This window comes from Trichosurus vulpecula, chromosome 2 (assembly GCF_011100635.1).
Source record: "Trichosurus vulpecula isolate mTriVul1 chromosome 2, mTriVul1.pri, whole genome shotgun sequence".
Lineage (NCBI taxonomy): Eukaryota > Metazoa > Chordata > Mammalia > Diprotodontia > Phalangeridae > Trichosurus > Trichosurus vulpecula.
The window spans coordinates 12,329,442-12,352,994 of NC_050574.1; the positions used below are offsets into that span (position 1 = coordinate 12,329,442).

At 39.2% G+C, this 23,553-nt stretch overlaps 1 protein-coding gene across 1 annotated transcript in view; it reads left to right on the top strand.

The window, feature by feature from the left end:
- The first annotated feature begins 318 nt into the window (after positions 1–318).
- The window catches only part of LOC118836248 (zinc finger protein 300-like), a 32,893-nt gene continuing 9,658 nt past the window's right edge, over positions 319–23,553 (top strand). Inside the window, exons 1-4 of the mRNA XM_036743584.1 lie at positions 319–441; positions 5,584–5,710; positions 5,892–5,987; positions 11,149–12,597. Coding sequence (XP_036599479.1) covers positions 409–441; positions 5,584–5,710; positions 5,892–5,987; positions 11,149–12,597 — 1,705 coding nt within the window. The 5' untranslated portion in view covers positions 319–408. The remainder of the gene's footprint in view (positions 442–5,583; positions 5,711–5,891; positions 5,988–11,148; positions 12,598–23,553) is intronic.

Below are 23,553 nucleotides of genomic sequence, written 5' to 3' on the forward strand. Positions count from 1 at the left end.
TACCAGGGGGTCCCATAGTCTAACCTCCAGACCTTGCCCAGAGCCTCAGTGGGAGGGACAGCTCAGACTCAGAATTCATGGACACTGACTGGTTTCCTCCATCTGAGATGTGAAGCCACTTCCTGCCTCTTGGGTCTCTTTCCAACAATGGGAGAGTGGAGTGGGACAGAAGAGAAGGAATAAGAGGGTGGGAAGTGGTCACCCTGTCCACAACACTGCCCTCCTCTTCTGGTTGGACTTTCTACTTGAGGGCAGTGCCAGAGGCTTTGTAATCCATGAAGGGTCTCACCCTCTCTCAATCCTTGTAGGTCAGCCTCCTGCCTTGGGAGTGAAGAGAAAGACGTCTCCCTCATCCCCTGCTCAGCCTGAAGAGGACCAAGACCTGGCCCAAGCAGGGAGCCTGAGGGAATGGCCCCTGAACCCCAGAGACCCCTCTGGCAGGTGAGTGCGGTGCAGCCATGGGCTTGACCAACATTGGCAAACGTGGGCATTACTACTAATACGGAAGATTGTCTGTGAAGCTGCCAATGCCTCTTACATATCAGTTCCTTAAAGATAAAAGAAAAAATGCACACACACACACACACACACACACACATACATATGAAATTGAATACAGTAGTAACAACACTGCCCTGCCCTCTTCTGTGTTTCACTATTTCTTTTTCATCTCTAGCCACAACTTTCCCCCACAACTAGCAGCCCTCAGGGTTTTGATCTTTGAGTTCTCCCTCATCACACCTGATTGTCCAAGAAAACCACTTCATTTATTATCCTCTGTAACGTATAGACCATTTGTTTGCTCTCTTTTTTGTATTACACACACACACACACTCTCCCGTCTGGACAGAGCAGAGCCCTGATGTCTTCCCCAGCCATTTCCCTTTGCAATGTTACAGTCAGAGCAGAAATAGTCCCCCTGGTCCACTTACTCTGCTTCAGTTCACACAAGTCTTCCCAGGTGTCTCTGAATCCTCCCATTTACCATTTCCTGGGTCAGGTCAATAAGCATTTAGAAAGTGGCTCCTAGGTGCCAGGCACTGTTCAGACCTTGTGTGGATACAAAGGAAGGAGAAATCCATCCCTGCCTTCAAGGAGCTCACAGTCTAATGTGGGAGACAACATGTAAGCAGCTATAGACAGTGTAGGGGGGAGGGGAAGGAGCCAGCAGTTTCAGGGACCAGGAAAAACTGATGGGATTTAGAAGATGAGATTTGAGCTGAGACATGAAGGAAGCTTGGAGGTGGAGGTGAGGAGGGAGAAGCATGAGAGACAGTCTGCAGAAAGGCACAGACTCAGGCCATGGAGGATCAGCCAGGAGGCCAGTGTCAGTGGGTGATAGGAGGTGGAGCAGGAAGTGAGGTGTAAGCAGATGGGAAGGTGGTTGGGTCTAGTTAGATGGTGCCTTCTCTATTACAAGTCTCTTACAAATTTTATCTTCTTTGATCATCTTGCAAAGATTTACTAGCCACAGTCAGATTAGGAAGCACAGGATCTAGCCAGGCAGGGACACTACAGTTATTACCACTCAGTATGGTGACACGTACCTTGAGGAGGAAATGTCCTTCATTTCCAGAGTTCTTACACCCAAACTCACAAATATTGTTTCCTCCTGGGCTACTTGACCCAGACACTACACAAAATAGTTTTGGGTAAGATCAAGTAGTTCCTTGAGGGTGGGAGAGTTGGAGAAATCAGACATTATTTTTAAGAAAATCAGATTCTAATCAGTGTTAAAAGGCCTTTAGGAAATCTATTAGAACATGACTCCCCTCCAAACAAACAAATAAACAAACTGAATATACACTATTTCCCTATCAGTTAGTTAATTAGCATTTGTTACTTGCCTTCTTTGCCTGGATTAAGCAAAAAATGTGAATTCCTGGAATTCTTCCTAATCCTTAGAGTTCTTTTGTTATGGAGGAATTGTTATTGTTTGTCCTGTAGTTATAGAAGAGGACCGTGACAACAGGGAGGTGATGCAAGTGAATTGGATTTAAGTGAGGGAGGGCTGAGCAAAGTCACCAGCCTCACTTACTCCTTTGGAGTCATCTGAGTCCAGTGGTGAGATATGGATCAGAATGACTGGAGATGGCCCAGGATGCAGTGGAACACCTTTGCCCTTTTAAGCTAAGGTTTGACTGAGGCAATACCCATTCAGTGATTAAGGCGAAGTAAAAAATGAGGCAGTGAATGGCCTCTTTACCTAGTCAAAAAGAATCAGTCTGGGAGGGGAAGACCTTCAGGATTTCTGGCCAGAACTGAAACAATTGCTCGTTACATTTACTCTGAGCCACTCTGGGCCCAAACAATGACCAATTAATCAAATTTATAAGAATTTCTTTTTTGGGGGCAGCTAGGTGGTGCAGTGAGTAGAGCACCAGCCCTGGAGTCAGGAGGATTTGAGTTCAAATCCGGCCTCAAACACTTGACACATGTACTAGCTGTGTGACCTTGGGCAAGTCACTTAACCCCAATTGCCCTGCCAAAAAGCCAAAAAAAAAAAAAAGAATCTTTTTTTTAGAATGACCCCATCACGGCTCAGTCCAACTACACAAATAATGATGACAGTCATAAGAATACTGATAACACTGTGAAATATAAAAGGTAAACAATTTGGCCTTCCTTAATAATTGTTCTTTAATGTTTCCTTTATATTTCTGCTGAATCCTGTGTGTCAAATTTCCCATTTGTTTGTCACAAATATATGAAAATCTTTCAGTTAGTTAAAAGTCCAGTTTTTTTCATTCAGAATTATATTTAATTTTACTGGGTAAGTTACCCTGGCTCCCAGTAAATATTTATTGTTTTCAACATGCCAGCCATTGTGGTAAGGGCTGATACCATTCAGATATCAAAAGAGAAAGACAACGCACAAAAAGAAGACATAAAGGGTACAGGGGAAAACATGGGAGGCACTGGGGCATGATGGAGATGTCAAAAATCCCATAGTAGTGCAGCCAGGTGAGAAAAGAAATGTCTGAGCTCAGCCCTCTCCTCCAATGGAAGTTTGGTGTTCATGGCTCCACCCTCTAATCAGAGAGCAGAAGGTAGTGATGAAGTGGCATACTGAAGCTGCTAAGATGTCACAGGAGGATGCTGTCCTAACAGTAAGCTTCCTGGAGAATGTGGAGATGGCCTTCAGAGAAGTCCAAAGATAGTAGCATCAGGTGAGAACTCAGGAGATGTATGAGCTGAGCTCCCTCCTTAAAAGGAAGCTTGGAGTTCATGGCCTCACCCTATGGTGGTGAAGGATGTATGTGGGAGGTTTGAGAAGGAAGAGGTTTGCAGTAGCTTCTGTTGCGTGTTATAGAATCAACTGGAGAAGAATTATTAATCAATAAAAGTATCACCTTCCTCTAGCGAGAGCCCACAATATGCATAGATGCCTATAATATTAATTAAGGTGGGACTTTCTTACTGTTTTCTCTTTTAGCACTTATTTAATCAAGTGCTTTTGATGAGTCCGGCCTCTGGGCCTCTGTTTCTTTGATTAAATTAGGAATCATTGATAACTTCCTTGTCTCAAGGGAAAGCCTGATTTGCATGGGTTTGAGTCTCAGGTTTGTGACACTTTTAGGTCACGTGGGTGAGTCGCATGTGTGATGCCCTTTGACCCTGAACAGAATATATAAACTCCAGAGGCTGGCATCTTCCCTTGGGGCTCTCAGTCACTGGAAGAGTGGCATGGGACTCTGGGCAGCTGTTAAGAGCCTTCCGGCTTGCAAACCCAGATGCTGATGCTTTCCTGGTAACTATGAATTGTGACTTGGTTTCATTACATTGTGTATGTTTGTAATTTGTTTGTAACTTGCTCTGAAGTTCAGGTTGCTGGCTTTTCCTCTTGAACTAAGTGAATGATAGTTGTATGTTGGATTAAGTAAGATTGTTAACCCCTTAATGTTACTTTCCTTAGTAAAGCAGATCAAAAGAACCTGTGTTAGCAGCCTTCTGTGTGCTGGTTGTTGTTGGTTTTACACAGCCACAGGAGCTGCTAGCAAGATTGTTGATTGCAATGAAGAATTGTGACTCAAGAGACCTTAGTGATAAGGAAAGACTTGTAAATTCTTAAGAATCTCAAAAACTGGGGACAGACACATAAATGCCTTAATTATTTAGAAGTTAAGTAATTTAGAAATGAAGAAGAAATATAAATTTGAAAAAAGCATTAATTATGTGTTAATGAAGAAATAAAAATGATGAAAGTGAAAAGATATTATCCACATGATTGAGAATTGTTCCTAAGTAACAGAGCCTCTGAAAAAGAAATTAATGATACATAATTCATAATATGGAAATGTCAGATAATGAAATGAGAGAGCATCAAATAAGGAAATATTGGCCAAACATATTCAACATGTAGAAGATTAGAAAAATAAATGACCACTCTCAAGTATCAAGACATTTTCACTTCGGGCAAATCTCTTCTATTTAATCCAACAGTCTATCTCTTAAGCTATTATCCTGGCTCTTGCTCTCCAGTGTCCTAAAGTTTTAGGGGTATGTTTAGTTTATTTATTGCTCATAAACTGGCAAGGTCTTTCTCATGAATTAGCTCAATCTCGAACACCAGGTGATGAAATACTACATTTTTACTAAATGAAAAAACCCTTCTTTCCCCATCAGAGTTACTATATTTCTATCTAATGGAAAATGAAAAATGAAACATAATAAATATTTGTCATTGACAACTTAAAACATCCATAGAACAAAATATAAGATGTTTTGGCTGTGACAAATCTTATCCATTGTCACCTCAAGCCCTTGATATAACTGTAAATAACTCTTCTTCACTTGACTGGTAACTATTTCATGCTGCTCAGCACAGACCAGCTTTTTAATTTCTTTCTTTCTTTCTTTTTTTCTTTCTCTCTGTCTCTCTCTGTCTCTCTCTCAAGAATAGTCTTGGGGGCAGCTAGGTGGCTCAGTGAGTAGAGCACCAGCCTTGGAATCAGGAGAACCTGAATTCAAACCTGGCCTCAGACACTTGACACACTAGCTGTGTGACCTTGGGCAAGTCACTTAACCCCAATTGCCCTGCCTTCCCCACTCCAAAAAAAAAGAATCTTCTTCATGTTTGCATGTAGATAAGATTATATTTCAGGCTTTTAGGAAATTAACTATATTATTCCTTTTTCTTTGCTTTCTCTTCAGTGATCACAGGCAATGTCTTTACTTCCAGAATAAAAAGTACTTGCCAGCTTCTCACAAACTCTTTAGAGGATTTTCTTAACATATGACAATGAGAATTCTGGTGAGGAAAAGATTTCACATCATCTTCTTGCTTTCTCCTCTGCACTGATAGAACACAAATGTTCTCCCTGATTACAGTAAGGAGAAAAATTTCATAGGAAGATATTTGCAAGCTGTATTCCAACTGCAAACATGAATTCCTTTTCTCCTTTACCCATTGGGTTTTTAATGACTGTTGGTTTAAGTGTTGAGTACAAGACTCAAAAATCATATGACCTTTAGGAAATCCCTTCTCTGTGCTTCAGTTTCTTCCTGTACATTGGTGAGGGTTGAGCTTGACGAATTCCTCAGTCTCTTTCATTTCTAAGTTTTATGAATTTTGATGGCTAGGAGTCACTGACATTCAAGGATGTGGCTGTGGTCTTCACCCAAGAGGAGTGGTGCCTCTTGGACCATTCTCAGAGAAAGCTGTACAAGGAAGTGATGCTGGAAAACTCCCAGAACCTGCTCTCCCTGGGTAAGCACAACTCCCCCTAGGAATTCTGAATTTGCTCTCAGAGGAGGGTCTTCCTCACTAATAGTCCTAATTAGTAGTCCTGGGAACCATCCTGTGGTCTTTGCATATAAACAGGGACATAAAGAGGAGAAAAGTCTAAGTTTCTCTCCATCCTCATCCCTTCCTTATTCCCCATGGCCAGGAATTCCGGTTCTCAGAGAAGATTTGCTCTCTCATTTTGAGGACAGGGAAACACCATGGATCTTGGATCAAAAAGGCCCAAGGAACTCCTGTCCAGGTGAGTGAGACAAAAGTAAGTATATGAGGGTTGTTATAACAGAAACATCTGTGTTGTAGTGAAGGGAACACTAGGCTTAGGGCAGAAAAACCTGACTTGGAATTCTTTTTCAATGCTTTTTAGGAATATGATGCAGGGAAAATCACTGAACCTCTGAGACTTAGTTTTTGCATCTGTGAAATTAAAAGGTCAGACCCCAGGGTATTTCATTTCTCTTCTAGTTATATATCTATAAATCTAATTATAAATCTATGATCGTATTAGAAGTCATTGTTTAGAACTTTGGGGCATGGAAACCTTCTGAAAACACACCAAAAGGGCTGAAGATGTCCCACATGAGGTCTTTCCTAGACCTTCTTCAAGTCAACAAGCATTTATTATGCACCTGTTATGATGGCCAAGTGGATAGAATTTTGGGCCTAGGAGCAAGACGACTTATCTTCCTGAGTTCAAAATCAGCAGCAGCACCAGACATCGAGTAGCTGTGTGATCCTGGGATAGTCAATTAACCCTGTTTGCTTTAGTTCCTTGTCTGTAACAATGAGGTACTCAGTGTCTGAGTCATTATTTGAACTGAAGTCTTCTTGCCTTACGGTCCAGTGCCCTATCCACTGTGCCACCCAGCTGCCTCAAGGTGGAAAATGTTTATGCCATAGAGGATGTTTCAAGTACAGGAGATTATAAAGACAGGAGACTTTTAGAATAGTGTTACAACCAATCATCTAGGACAAGAATGGATGGGTGACAAGGTGGGGCGAGGAGTGAAGATCATGTCATTTCTATTCTAAATTACTAGTGTTGATCGCACCCCTCTTCCCCATCTATTTTTTATTTCTAAAGATTGAGGGAGAAACAAAGAGGATATGATAGAGAAAACATAATTAATTATTGTTACCACGTATGCATAGGATAAATATACTCATAATAATGGAGGGCGCCAGCAGAATGATTAGGAAGCAGAGCCCAACTACATGTTGTGTATAAGAAATATCCTTGAATCAAAGATTCCCACAGCATTGAAATGCAGGGATGTCAGGAACAGAGCCAAGATGGCGGCTGGAAAGCAGGGAATTGCTTAAGCTCCTCCCCAGGTCCCTCCAAACACCTATAAAAAATGGCTCTAAACAAGTTCTAGAGCTGCTGAACCCACAAAATAGCAAAGGGAAGCAGGGCTCCAGGCCAGGACAGCCTGGATGGTCACTGGGAAGGGTCTATCACATGGAGCTGTGAGCGGAGTGGAGCCCACCACGGGGCTGCACCAGGACCAACCAGAGAGGGAGCCAGATGGAACAGGCCTTAGCGCCCTGAATCAGTGAGCTGTGGTAGCCACCAGACTTCTCAACACACAAACACCAAAGACAAAAGAGAAGGTTAGTGGGGAAAGCTGCTGGAACAGCATGAAAGGAGTTTGTGGTCCACCACTGCCCTGGGGGTAGCAGAGGTGGTGCAGCTCCGAGGCTGCTTCTAGACCTATAGCTGCAGTTTCTTCCAGCCCCAGGCCCACCTGGTGGGAGGAATTAAGCAGTGGATTAGAGCGGGAGTACAAAGCCTGCTTTGCCCTGCCTGGATCTGGGCCACAATCATGGTTGGCAGTTCTTGGGGGACAAGGAGTGCTGGTGTGGCAGAGCTTGCTGTGTAGAAGTAGCTCTGAAAACAATAGCACAGCCCCTCAAGCTTGGGACAAAGTACTCTCTATTCTACAAGCAGTCATACCCCAACAAAAAGCTCAAGGGTCAAGTAGTTGGCTGGGAACATGAACAGGCAGTGAAAACAGTCTCAGATTAAGACTCAGACTCTGGAATCTTTTTTTGGTGACAAAGAAGACCAAAACACAGCCAGAAGAACTCAACAAAGTCAAAGAGCCTACATCAAAAGCCTCCATGAAAAATGTGAATTTATCTCAGGCCATGGAAAAGCTCAAAAAGTATTTGGAAAAACAAGTAAGAAAAGTAGAGGAAAAATTGGGACAAGAAATGAGAGTGATGTGAGAAAACCATGAAAAACAAGTCAATGACTTGCTAAAGGAGACCCAAAAAAATACTGAAGAAAATAACACCTTAAAAAATAGACTAACTCAAATGGCAAAAGAGCTCCAAAAAGCCAATGAGGAGAAGAATGCCTTGAAAGGCAGAATTAGCCAAATGGAAAAGGAGGTCCAAAAGACCACTGAAGAAAATACTACCTTAAAAATTAGATTGGAGCAAGTGGAAGCTAGTAACTTTATGAGAAATCAAGATATTATAAATCAGAACCAAAGGAATGAAAAAATGGAAGACAATGTGAAATATTTCATGGGAAAAACCACTGACATGGAAAATAGATCCAGGAGAGAGAATTTAAAAATTATTGGACTACCTGAAAGTCATGATCAAAAAAAGAGCCTAGATGTCATTTCTCAAGAGATTATCAAGGAGAACTGCCCTAATATTCTAGAACCAGAGGGTAAAATAGATATTGAAAGAATCCACCGATTGCCTCCTGAAAAAGATCCCAAAAAGAAAACTCCTAGGAATGTTGTCGCCAAATTCCAGAGCTCCCAGATCAAGGAGAAAATATTGCAAGCATCCAGAAAGAAACAATTTGAGTATTGTGGAAACACAATCATAATAAACCAAGATCTGGCAGCTTCTACATTAAGGGATTGAAGGGCTTGGAATACGATATTCCAGAGGTCAGTGGAGCTAGGATTAAAACCAAGAATCACCTACCCAGCAAAACTGAGTATCATGCTCCAAGGCAAAACATGGATTTTCAATAAAATAGAGGACTTTCAAGCTTTCTCAGGGAAAAGATCAGAGCTGAATACAAAATTTGACTTTCAAACACAAGAATCAAGAGAAGCATGAAAAGGTAAACAAGAAAGAGAAATCATAAGGGACTTACTAAAGTTGAACTGTTTTGCTTACATTCCTACATGGAAAGATGATGTGTGTACTTCATGAGACCTCAGTATTAGAGTAGCTGAAAGGAATATGCATATATATGTGTATGTATATATATATATATATATATATATATATATATATATATATATCTGTAGACAGAGGGCACGGGGTGAGTTGAATATGAAGGGATGATATCTAAAAAAAATCAAATTAAGGAATGAGAGAGGAATATATTGAGAGAGGGAGAAAGGGAGAGATAGAATGGGGTAAATTATCTCACATAAAAGTGGCAAGAAAAAGCAGTTGTGTTAGAATGGAAGGGGGGGCAGGGAAGGGGGAATGAGTGAATCTTGCTCTCATTGGATTTGACTTGAGGAGGGAATAACATACACATTCATTTGGGTTTCTTACCCCACAGGAAAGAAGGAGGAAGAAGATAAAAAAGGGGGGATTCTAGAAGGGAGGGCACATGGGGGAGGAGGTAATCAAAAGCAAACACTTTTGAAAAGGGATAGGGTCAAGGGAGAAAATCGAATGAAGGGGGACAGGATAAGAGGCAGCAAAACATAGTTAGTCTTTCACAACATGAGTATTGTGGAAGGGTTTTACATAATGATACATGTGTGGCCTATGTTGAATTGCTTGCCTTCTTAGGGAGGGTGGGTAGGGAAAGTGGAGGGGAGAGAATTTGGAATTCAAAGTTTTAAAAGCAGATGTTCAAAAAAAAAGTTGTTTTTGCATGCATGCAACTGAGAAATAAGATATACAGGTAATGGGGCATAGAAATCTATCTTTCCCTACAAGAAAGCAAGGGAAAAGGGAATGGGGGGGAGTGGGGTGACAGAAGGGAGGGCTGATTGGGGAATGGGGCAATCAGAATACATGCCATCTTGGAGTGGGGGGGGGAGGTAGAAATGCGGAGAAAATTTGTAATTCAAAATCTTGCGGAAATCAATGCTAAAAACTAAAAATATTAAATAAACAATTTTTAAAAAGGGAAAAAAAAGAAATGAAGGGGTGTTATCCTGTAATAGAGTTTGGAACTCTGCTCCCAGACTCAACACACCTCGATGCCCTCTGATCCACTGATAATCACTAGGAGACCAGTCAACTAAAGAGATTCAAGAAAGAGAGAAAAGACTCATAGCCATAAGCCAAAATTATAGCTCCTATTTTCTTATTGTTGCAAAGAAATGGAAACAAAGATGTGAAATGCCAGAATAAAATGATGGTTTAAGAATAAATGGAAGATAATTGACCTTAAGAAATGATAAAAGGCATAGTTTCAGAGAAACCTAGGAAGGTTTGTCTTAACAGATGCAGAGGTAAGTGAATGGAACCAGTGGAATAGTTTATACTGTAGCAACCTTGATCAATGCAATGAACAATGGTGACTCCTGAGCAATGTTTCCCAAGATCTTTTATTCTTAGAACCTCTTTGACCAATAACAAGTGTGTTGTGAAACTCCCTAGTCATTTAAACTACGCCTCAGATCATTCATATTATTTTTGAGCACTATCATTTGGTCATCCTTTGTAAATTTCTTATGCTAAGCTGAGAATGTTAGGCCTCTGGTGAATACAAAATAAATACAGTTGGCAGTTCTGATGGGATCTTAGACATGGAAATTGAAAAAATATGATTAAAAAGGATCAACAGGAAAATTACATTATGGTCCAAGATATGGTAGATGATGAAATAATATCCATTTTAGCATATATGCAGCAAATGGCATACCACATCAATGGATCTGAATAGAATGTAAAAAAAAGTTGCCTATAATACTGAAAACTAATCCATGACAGGTGAAAAGTCTAAACCTATTTCTCTGCTTAGCACATGAGATTTACAACGCATGGCCAAGTAATTGTGCATGGAAACTGGTCAATATAGACAAATAGAAGGCCTTCCTGAGCACAACACACTAAAAAGAACAATCAACAAAAGTCATTTGAATGGAGCATTGGAAGTTAAATGGAGAAAAGCCATGTAGTCCTAGTGTCTCCTACAGGGATGTTGGCCATGTCACTTGGCTATTCTGAGCTCATGGCTTCAGCTGTAAAGGGTAATGAGAATGTGTCCTCTGTCACAGGTTTGTTGTGAGCATCCAATGTCATTGTCCGTGAAGTTCTTCATAAATTAAATCATTTCTGCCCATTGTTTGAAACCCCCTTTTTTGACTGGGGGATAGAATATATACTTTGTTCCAATGGAAGGCAGAGGATCTTTTTAATGTTTGTGTCTGTCTGTATATATGTTTCTTTGTTTCCTTCAGATGCAGAGACCAGATTTGAAGTGACCACATCTCCTTTAAAGCTGAGCATTTTTGTGAAAGAATCTCACCAGCAAAGATTTGTAAAGGATGGTCCCTGTGACTTCAATTTGAGAGAAATCTGTGACTGGGATATCAAGTTAGAGAAAAGTCTAAATAATCACTGTGAGTTTGATAAAGATAGAAAAGGATTCTGCCAACATTCAGTCCAAATTCAATGTAAGCAAATGACCCCAGGAAATGACTGTTGTCAATATAGTGAAGAAAGGAAACGTTTTACTAAAAAGAATGGTTTTGTGCATTGTTCTGAGAAACCTGAAGTGCAAATGGATCAAGGTAATCAATGGGAAATGGCCTTCAGCTTCAGTTCAGACATCATTGGACATCAGAAAAGTTATCCTGGAGGAATGCTTTCTTTAGCAAATGAAAGTAGGAAGACCTTGATCCAGAACTCAAAGCTCAATGAATATCATAAAATTCACACTACAGGAAAACCTTATGAATGTAATCTGTGTAGACAGGCTTTCACAAATAGATCCAGTCTTGGTATACATCAGAGAATCCACAGTGGAGAGAAACCATATCAATGTAATCAATGTGGAAAGGCTTTCACACAGAATAACAATCTTCTGACACACAAGAAAATCCACACTAGAGAGAAACCTTATGAATGTAATCAATGTGGAAAGACTTTCACACAGAAAAACAATCTTTTCACACATCAGAAAATCCACACTGGAGAGAAACCTTATGAATGCAATCAATGTGGAAAGACTTTCAGAACAAAGTCCACTCTTGCTATTCATCAAAGAATCCATACTGGAGAGAAACCTTATAAATGTAATGAGTGTGGAAAGACTTTCAGACAGAAGTCCACTCTTTACCTTCATCAGAGAACCCACACTGGAGAGAAAACTTATGATTGTAATCAATGTGGAAAGACTTTCACAACAAGGTCCACTCTTTATTATCATCAGAGAATTCACCCGGGTGAGAAAACTTATGCTTGTAATCAGTGTGGAAAGACTTTCACAAAAAAGCCCACTCTTGCTATACATCAGAAAATCCACACTGGAGAGAAGCCTTTTGAATGTAACCAGTGTGGAAAGGCTTTAGCATATAGGGCCCATCTTGTTAACCATCTGAGAATCCACACTAGAGAGAAACCTTATAAATGTAATCAGTGTGGAAAGGCTTTCCGACAGAACTCTGGTCTTGCTGTACATCTGAGAATCCACACTGGAGAAAAACCATATGTATGTAATCAATGTGGAAAGGCTTTCATACAGAATTCCAATCTTTTGATACATCAGAGAATCCACACTGGAGAGAAACCTTATGAATGTAATCTGTGTGGTAAGGTTTTCACACAGAATGCCAATCTTTTGACCCATCAGAAAATTCACAATGGAAAGAAATCTTACAAATGTAATCAATGTGGAAAGACTTTCAGTGTGAAATACAGTCTTCATGAACATCAGAGAATTCATACTGGAGAGAAACCTTATGAATGTAACCAATGTGGAAAGACTTTCACAAAAAGGTCCACTCTTGCTAACCATCTGAGAATCCACACTAGATAGAAACATTATGAATGAGTCAACATGGAAAGACTTTCAGACAGATGTGGAAAGACTTTGACAAAAAGTCCACTCTGTCTATACATCAGAAAATCCATACTGGAGAGAAAACTTTGGAAAGTAATCAATGTGAATAGACTTGCCAAAAAGAACTTCAGTCTTCTTGTGGCAGAGATGCTACATTGGAGAGAAGTCTTAGGAATGTAATCAATGTGGTAAAGCCTTCAAAGAGCAATCATCCCCTATTTCCCCTCAGAGAATTCCTATTAGATAGAAATGTTATTCTGATGAATGAGGAAAGGCTTTCAAATGGAATACAGAGCTTGTTTAACAGCAGAAAATTCATTCTGGGCAGATGTATTATATGGACTCAATAGGGGAAGGCCTTCAGCCAGAGATCATCTCTTACTTGACATCAGAGGATTCCTACTGGAGAGAAGCCTCATGAATTTGCTCAATGGGGACATATATATCTCTGGAAGATGGAGATTACTAGACATCTGGATGTTCATGTGGGAAAGAAGCCTGAGAAATGCAATGCCTTTTGTCAATCTCAAGCTCTTTATGTAAAGCTCATGCATGATCATACATTGGAGAAATCATGCTGGAGGTAAAACTTATGGATCTAAGTAGTGGGGGAAGGCCTCTTCTTGCAGTATACACTTTGATAGACATCCCAGATTTCATACTGTTCCAAAAGTGCTACAAATATAATAAATTTTTCTTTATAATCCTATTTGTCCTTACTCTTTAATAATATTCTACAGCATTTGTACACCGTAATTTCTTTAGCCATTTACTAATTGGTTAATACTCACTTTTTTCTTGTCCTTTTGGTGACACAAAATGTCATGGTATAAATATTTTTTTATATTTATTGGACATTTTTCTACAACGATTTCTTTAATTAGAAGAATGACACAGTGGATAGTTTGCTGCGCCTGGAACCACAAGATCAGAGTTCAAATTCAGTCTCTAATATGCAAGTTCTTTAACCTCTTCCCGCCCGATTTTCCACATCCACAGAATAGGGCTAAGAACAGCAACTCTTAGGGTTAAAGTGAGGAACAAAGGAAACAATATTTGTAAAAAGCTTTGCAAATATTGAATTACAACAGAAAGTTAGCTAATGTATTTCATGGACTCAGTAGACTAAAGTATGTGGACAGTTTAGTCACTTTCCATTCAAATTTATATTCTGAACAGGGTAGAAGAAGGCACTACATGTATCAGGGCACTGGGTTTTAGAACCAGAAAGATGGGTTCAAATTCTGCCTCAGAAATACTCTCTACCTCTGTATTTCTGGGAAAGGAACAACAGCTTGGAGCTTGAGAAACTGAGTAGATCAGCTACGTGATATATTTTTTAAGCGAGTATAGTAACAATGGGCTCAGTAAATCCAAAGACACCACCTATGTGGCAAGAATTTACTGGTCATTACAAAATAATAGAAAAATTGGAAATCAGTCTGGCAGAAACTAGGTATAGACCAGTATTTCACACCAGACCAAGATGAGCTCTAAAGGATACACGATATAGAAATAAAAGTCCCTTCAAATATAATGCTAGAACAATGAAGAAGATATATTTTTTCATTTTTGAATAGAGGATGAGTTCATCATCAAGTGAGGGATAGAGAGTATTACAGAAAACAGAAAAGGCCATTTTCTTCACATTAAAAAAATACTCCAATGCATCTGAAATGTAAATGGAACAATTAACTGGGAAAAAACATTGCAGACAGTTTCCCTGCTAAAGGCTTCACATCCAAGAAAAACAGATACACATTATATTCAAGTACATAAAGAATGGGTGCTGTGGAAAAATGTCAAGAAGTATGAACGGGCGATTTTCAGAGGAAGAAATACAAACTATGGACAATCATAATAATTATGTTCTACATCTGTAATCAGTAATGGAAATTACTAACAATTTAAAAAATTCTATGACTAGTAGATTGTTCATGTCAAAAAAAATCTTCTGGATTATGACTTTTTTATCTATCAGGAGATGCATAGCATATTTTATCATTTGTACTCTGAAATAATGGTCGGTCATTTTGTTCATCAGAGTTCTTCAGTCTTTCAGAGTTCTTTTTTTTCATATAAAGTTTTTAGCTGGTTCTCTTCACTGGTTCAGTTCATAGAATCTTCCCAGGTTTCTCTGAAACTATTCCCTTCATATTTTCTTACAACATAGTTATATTTCAGTACATTAATTTACCATGACTTGTTTAGCCATTCCCCAGTGGATGAGCATCCCTTATATTTTTCACCCCCCTAGAAAGTGATAAATATTTTTCTGCAACCTTTGTTCTGTTGTAGTTAGGATCAGTCTCTCCCACATCTACCTTCCTTCCCCATTCTGCTTTTTCCCCTTTCTCTTCTGTTTCCCTGTTTCATGGAATGTATTTATGTACCTAAATCTGTGCGTGTGTTTTGAGTTCTTTCTTCCGCTGTTCAGTTTAGATGAGAGAGGTTTAAATTTCAGCTCCTCACCCCATTTGATCCTCCTCTGTGATATAGACTTCTATCTTTTCATCTTCCTTTTGTGAAAAAATTTTTCCTAACCTCTTTCCTTACTCTTCTCCAGCCCACTGGGTCCCTCTTTCCTTCCCTTTCCATTCTTTTAAGATCACCAGGACATTACAGACCTACTCCTAGATCATCTAATTCCTTTTATCACCCCTGATGATGATCCAGGTTCAGAAGGAAAGCATGTATCAAGTCCCCATATTATATTGTAAGTTCATCTTTCTTTAGTGAATGATTTTTTTATTTGTATTTCCTTTTTATGTTTCTCTTTACTCTAGTCTTTGAATTTCAAAGTTTCTGTTCTGCCTTGCCTTTTTATTTTGCAATGGTCAGAAGCCCTCTATTTCGCTAATGGGCCATCTTTCCCATCTGTTGAATTATACTTCTTTTTTGTGGGTAAGCTATTTTGGGTTCTAAGCAAATATCCTTTTTCTTCTAGAGTGTTCCAAGGTTTTTGCTTCTTTGTCCTAGTGGTTGCTAAGTCATGTGTGATCCTAACTATGGCTCCTCAGTGTTTGAATTTGTCCTTTCTGGATGCTTGAAGTATTTTTTCTTTGATCATAAAGCCCTGGGTGTTGGCCATGATGATCCTTGTAGTTACTTGACAGAGGTGACTGGTGAATTCTTTCCATTTCCACTTTGACTTCAAATTCTTGAGAGACATGGGCAGTTGTTTTTGTCTTTAAATAGTATGGCTGTGCTCTTATTTGGTTTGTGATTATAAATTACAATAGTTAAACTTTATGTGGTACTTACTATGTGCCAGGTACTGTGCTAAGTGCTTTACATTTATCTCATTTGATCCAGCAACCATGACTAGCAGGGGTGCTATTATCCCCATTTTACAGATGAGGAAACAGGCGAGGAGAATTCAAGTGAGTTGCCCAGTCACGGTGTTAGTGTCTGAGGGTGGATTTGAACTCAGATCTTCAAGAATCCAGGCATGGTGCTCTAACTACTCTACCCCCTAGCCGAAAAGACACAGAGACAGGAAAAGGAGGGTCTTATCCAAATATCTGCTAGGTCAGTGTCACTGGGTCAGAGAGGAGATGGAGGGTAGGAAGGTGTAAGCAGACTGGAAAGGTGGCCGTGGGTGGTTATATGGCACCCTCTGTATTCCAGGCATCTTATAAATACTATTTCCTTTGATCCTGTTTCAAAGGTTTTCAGTCTTTTTAGCCACAGTCTGAATAAGGCAACACAGGATTCAAAAAGAAAACCATGCTGCAGTGTTTTTATCCACTCAAGATTGTGAAACATGTAATTGGTACATGATGAACATGTGTATTCTTCAGTACCCAGAGACATATTTACATATACATATATACATATATGAATTATGTCTATCTATCTATCATCTGTCTATCTAATCCATCTATCTATCTATCTATCTATCTATCTATCTATCTATCTATCTATCATCTCTGTCTATTTAATCCATCCATCCATCCATCCATCCATCCATCCATCCATCTATCCATCTATCTATCTATCTATCTATCTATCTATCTATCTATCTATCTATCTATCTATTTATCTATCTATCTGTGTCCTGCAGAGTTATGTGACCCAGAGGGAGTAGACAGAAGGTTTTTCAACATTCTTTTTAGAAATTTTCAGGTCCAAATTCTCTCTATCCTGCCAGCCCCTCTATGTATTGAGAAGGTAAGCAGTATAGGACATTAAACATGTGAATTACAAGATATCTCCATATTAGCCATGTTGAATTTTTTTAAAAGGCAAAAATAAAAAAAATTGCTTCAGTCTGTACCATGAAGTCCTCAGTTCTGTCTCTGGAAGTGAATAGCATTTTTCATCATGAGACCTTTGGGAATTGTGCATCATTGTACTGATGAGAGTAGACAAGTCTTTCACAGTTGATTATCATTACATGTGTTAAAGTTGTATATTGTTCTGCACTCCCAACCACCCAACTTTCTAGTTAGTATAGTTCATAAGTGGCCAGTACAAAGTAACAACAGCAGGAAGTGAGATTGCAAAGAGGAACCCTGAAATCATGTACAGACTGCCTCCAAGGTCAAAGGAGCATAATTAGCCGTATCTATCATATATTAACTAAAAGTTACATTGTGAGACTATGTGCTAAAACTGGGCAATTGCTCTAGGGCTTGCTGTCAAGGACGTTTGGTCCTATGAAAATTTCAGATAAGCTCTAGACAGCCACAGAATAACCAGCAGGACACCAAATGTTGCTGACTACTTTGAGATAAAATGGATATGTTAATGAACTACCCGCTAAGGTGTAATAGATAAGAGTTAGTCTTCCCCCCACACAAACCTTATAAAAATGAGACCCGAACTCTTGTCCCCTGAGCACTACTCCATCTCCATGTGGGTCCATGCTGCTGAGTGCTCCTAACTCCAATCTGTGGGTATGTGAGTTGGTCTCTGACTTTCTCAAACCCCATTCTCTTCCCCACACTGCATGCCTTCCTCCACCACACTATCCCTGTCTCCATTCTATCTGCCTCTGTACATCTTCCACTTTTGCTATGTGTCATTTGCCTGTCCGCCAGTGCCCTGAGCCTTATTAAAGTGTAAATGAAGCATGATTTCCCAGTGCCATTGTGATCTTTCCCAGGTACCAGGAATATCTGATCCCATTTCTTAATTTCATAAATTAGTTAGCAACTCATTAAAATATAGCTTACTGTGTACAATGTTCTCCAGGTTTTCACTTCACTTTGTATTAGTTCATATATCTTCCTAGGGTTTTCTGAAACCATCCTCTTATATTATGATAGTATTCCATCACAATCATACAACTTTTTCACTCATTCCCTAATGGAGGGACAGTTCCTTAATTTCCAATTTTTGCAGCCACAGAAAGTTGCTATAAATATTTTGTACATAGGGATCCATCCATTTCCTTTGTCTTTTATATGCACCAGTAGTGCTGAGTCAAAGGGCATGAACCGTTGTATTGCCCTTTGGGCATTGTTTGAAATTGTCCTCCAGAATAGTTGGACTATTTTACAACTCCACCAAACCTAATTCTGACTATCAAATTGAAATTAAAAACGGAAAAGACTATTAGGATAGTGATGCAGTCGGTCATCTGGGCCTAGGATGGACAGAAGTTGGGGGCATGAGGAGTGGGGATCATGCCATTCCAAGTATAGTTTATTATACTTGATGATGGAGAATGATCCCATTCCCTTCCCTCCCCTTTGTCTTCATTTTAATGATACAGGAGGTGTAAAGAAGAAAGGTGATTAGAGGATATGATGGAGATCATTAATTGTCAAAAATAAATGTTAATGGAATGATTTTACCCATCAAAACAGGAGGGTAGCAGAATGCATTAGAAAGAAGAAATTGACAATCTGTTTTGTAAAAGAAACACCCTTGAAATGAAGATTCACACAGCTTTAAAATGAAGGGATGTCATTTTGTGATGCAATCTGGAATTATGTTCCCAAAGGTACTCAACTGTATAGTCTAGTGATAAACTACTAGTACACCCATAAACTAAAGAGATCAAATAGGGAAAGACCCATCCATACAACACAAAATTATAGCTGCTGTTTTTTAGAACTGGAGAACAAGAACTGGAAACGAAGGTGTGTTTCAACAACCCGGCTAGCAGCTTCTGTGGGGGTGTAAGATCCACCCACGGCCAACACCCAGAAAGCTGTGAACAGCACAGGTTCTTTTGATCTGCTTAACTAAAGAAAGCAAGGTGAAGGGGTTGACAAGCTTACTTTAATTCAGCATACAAATATCATTCATTTAGTTCAGGGGAAGAGACCAGCATGCTGAACTTCAGAGCAAATTACAAACAAATTACAAACATCAACAGACAGACCAAATACAGATTCAGTTACCAACATCTAGGTTCACCCCAGGAGCTCAGAACAAGGGCTGGCCCAGAGTCACACTTGCCATCACTGCTGCAGGTAGAGCTCCAAAGAACAGACAGTCAACCCCTGGTTTTATATCTTTTTCAGCGTCAGGGGTGAGTCACACATGCGACTCACCCATGTGACCTAGAATCGTCACAAAGAGGTGACTTAAACCTAGTGGTCTAGAGCCTCTGTTCTCCCAGACATGTAAACTAGGCCCTCCCTGGAGTTAGCCCCACCTTGGGCCCCACCTTAGTTGCCAATCCACACCCACTAAGGTTTTACACCTAATAGGGGTTTGAGCCTGGGGCTTAGCACTTAGTAAGACTCAATGAAATACACTGAATTACTCAAAGCAATCAAAAGCCAAACTCTTCAAGGGCACTTGGTTGAACTAAGTGCTAAGGAGCCCATTTTGCTTACCAACACAGGGTGGTACCTATATATTGGGAAAATGACTGAGCAAATGATGGTCTAAGACTACAAGGGAACATTACCATGTTGTCTGAACTGATGTAGAGAAGAACAAGTAGAATGGTTTATATTGTAACAACACTGATCAACAAATGAACAACCATGGCTCCAGAACAGTGGTTTCCAAAATTTTTTGCCCTTAGAAACTTTTTCAGCAACAACAACAATAAAGAGGGTGTTGCGAAGCCCTCTCATCATTTGATCTACTATGCTTTAATTAATATTCAATATTCTTTACTAATTTATGAATTAAGTGCTTATGATAATGATCTGGATCATGTTTTCCCCTTAAAGCTCCAAATTAATACTTTCATTACGGTGTATAATTACAAAATACAAATAAAAATAAAATTATAGAACCATAAATGTAAATAATTATGATATAATGTAGAGCTTTCTGTAAGAATTTTTAAAAATCCAGCAATAACTCATGTTAACTATAACTTGGAGGATTTCAATTCAAATTTCTCTATTTTATAGATTTTGTTGACTCTAAATTACAATTAGTCAACTGAGTTACAACTTAGAAGATGTCAAACATAACCTAAATTTTGAAAATCATTTCAAAGTTGGACATTTTTCTTTGAACAAAAATCTGCAGTATTTGTTTCAACAGCCAACAAACCCAGTCTTTGATTTGGTTCTGCATCAAGTTGATTTATTAACAACAGAACAATGACCATAGTAACTAGAATTGATATAGTGCTTGCTATGTGCCTGGCACTGGGCTAAGGACTTTAGAGATATTTCTTCATTTGATCTTGACCAAAATTCTGTGAAGCAAGTATTGTGACTATCCACATTTTACAACTGAAACAGAAGCAAGAACAAGTTAAGTGACTTGTCCATGGTCACAATGCGTTTAAGTGTTTAAGGTAGTATTTGAATTCAGTTCTTCCTGACTTCAGGCCCATTGCTCTACTGGCCATACCACTACAGAATACAATAAAAATACTCAAGCACAAATTTATGAGAATTTTACAAGCTCTTTTGATGAGAGTTGGAAATTAATTTCATTTTTGTTTTTAGCCCACGAACCAGCCAACAAAAGGAATAGCTAGCCACTATATAAAAGATTTCTTTTTCTATTGGCTAATGATATGTCGTATATTAAATTGTAAATGTATTTGAAGTTCTATTGCATATATTTCCTTGTTTTTTTAAATGAAAATAAGAATAAGAGAAAAAAATCTCTTCAAACATAACATTCTTTTTCTATCACTGACACACAAGCTAGACTCCTACAGAAATTCTGCTGAATGATTCATCCAGGTTGGAAACTAATTCCTTTGAAAAATCCAGATAACAATAGTAGTATAAGTTAAAATTAGAAAATAATTTTAACACTGCAATGAGAGACCATATGTAAGATCTGTTTTTATAGGCTGTGTAGTGGTCCATGATGTTTTTAAAATGGCTTGTAACTAAAATGCCTGATGTGCATGGTTTTCAAAGAACCTATCATTTGTGCCGCAAGAATGTAAACATTTGTAACATCTTGATTTGGTGATTACAATGCTCATGAGAAGCAATTACAAGGTAACCCTTGAATGATAGAACTATTCTGATGAAATGTACAGGAAGAAAATGTGGATATGTGCATACCTTTGACCATCAACTGAGAATAGATTTGTACTCAAATATCACCACTTTCTGACAGTTTGGAAACAATTTGATGACAGGCTGAGAAAATGAAAGACTATGATGCACTTAGAAGTGGTCAGAGTGTGATGTAATCACTGTATAAAATTGTGGTATGCTTTATCAAGATAGTTTGGAATCACTGTTGAAAGAATACTTTGTTCTTCAAAACATACACATGCATACTGTCTCAGAGGAAAAATATATTTATAGCAAAAGAGGCAATTACTTTTTATGGTGCAATCAAAGATTTTTTTTTTGACTCAGATCCCTTAGACTGTAGTCATGAACCTCCAAAGAAAGGGTTCATGAATCACTAAATTTTATTTATGTTCAGCAAATGGAATAATTATCTTTGAATCTGAATTGGTTGTTCTTTATTCTCAAAGTCCAAAATGACATCACTGTCTTGGGGTCAAGGTACAGTGTGTCCTATTGTAGTTGATCAGATCAATATGAGCTCAGAAGTCTCTACCACAGGTCAGGCACAAATGGGTCATATGAACATTTGGAGTGGAGATTTCTAAATTTGTGCATTTCACATTTCTTTTTGAGCTACTGCAATTCTGCTTTGCTCATAGAGCACAGCACCTTCTTTGATGCAGACATGTCATGCCATGTTGTCCTGTGCCAGTGTCTGCTATGTCTCCCAATCAATTCAGTTCTTCAAAGAGACATTGAGAGTCTTCTTGTATCATTTCTTCTGATCTCCAGGTGAGCACTTGCCTTCTGTGAGTTCTTTGCAAAATAGTCTTTTTGGCAAACATGCGGGCTTGTGCTCTCTGCAACACAATTTTAGGGCTTGACAGTTCAGCTCTAGAAAGGGTGGTTGGTTGTTGTCCTTCATTCTCAAAGAGGACCAAAATGACATCACTATGTTAGAGTCAAGTTACAGTGTGTTTGACTGTGGCTGATCAGACCAATATGAGCTCAGAATGCTCTACCACAGGTCAGGCACAATTAGTCCATGTGAACATTTGGGGTGGATTCTCTAAACTTGTGCATCTCGTGTTTCTTTTGAGCTACTTCAATTCTGCTTTGCTCATAGAGCACAGCACCTTCTTGAAGAGGAGGGCACACTATGCTGGGTGGTCCTGTGCCAATGTCTCCCATGTCACACAATCAATTCCAAAGTTAAGAGAGACCTTGAGAGTATCTTTGTATTGCTTTTTCTGACAACCATGTGAGCACTTGCCCTATGTGAGTTCTCCATAAAATAGTCTTTCTGACAAGCATACCTTTTCCACTTGAACAACGTGACCAGCCCATCAAAGTTGCCCCCTCTGCAGTAGAGTTTGAATGCTTGACAGTTTAACTTTGAGAAAGGACTACAGTGTCTAGTATTTTATCCTGCCAGGTGATCTTCTGAATCTTCCTAAGTCAATTCAAATGGAAGTGATTCAGTTTCCTGGCATGGCGCTCATATACTGTCCAAGTTTCACAGGCATACAACAATGAGGTCAGCGCAATGGCTCTATAGACCTTCAGTTTGGTAGGCAGCCTAATAACTTCTCTCCCACACTTTCCTTCAGAGCCTCCCAAACACTGAGCTATCTCTGGCAATGCATGTGTAAACCTTGTTATCAATGTGTACATTCCTGGAAAGTATACTGCTTCAAAACTCTATTTGCTGTAGTCAGTGGTTCCACATATGGATGGTGTGGTGCTGGCTGATGGAGTATATGTGTTTTCTTAGTCTTGTTAGGCCAAAATTAGTACAGGCAGCAGAGAACTGATCCATACTTTGTTGCAGCTCAGCTTCAGAGGCTGCACGCACAATCATCTGCAAACAAAAAATCATATACCAACACTCCCTCCACTTTAGTCTTGGCTTTTCAAGTTGAACTGTTTACCATCAGTGCAGTAGCTGACCTTGATGCAATGTTTGTTCTCATTGAAAGCATTTGACAATGTGGCTGAAAACATCATGCTAAAAAAGCATGGGAGCAAGCACACAGTCTTGTTTCACTCTACTGGTGACTGGTAAAGCATCATCATTCGTTATCCAGAACGTGGGCAAACATGCTATCATGAAATTGATGTACAATACTGCCAATGTACAATACTTCTCTAGGCAAACAAATTTTGACATAATTTTCCATAACCACTCACAACTGACAGTATCAAAGGTCTTGGTCAGATCTATAAATGTTGTGTACAGACTTCTGTTCTGTTCCTGGCATTTCTTCTGGAGTCGTTGGGCAGCAAACACCATATCGAACATTCCTTGGCTCTTTCTGAAATTGCTTTGGCTCTGAGATAGATGACCATCTTCTAGGTGAAAGATCAGCCTATTCAGGAGCACTCTGGCA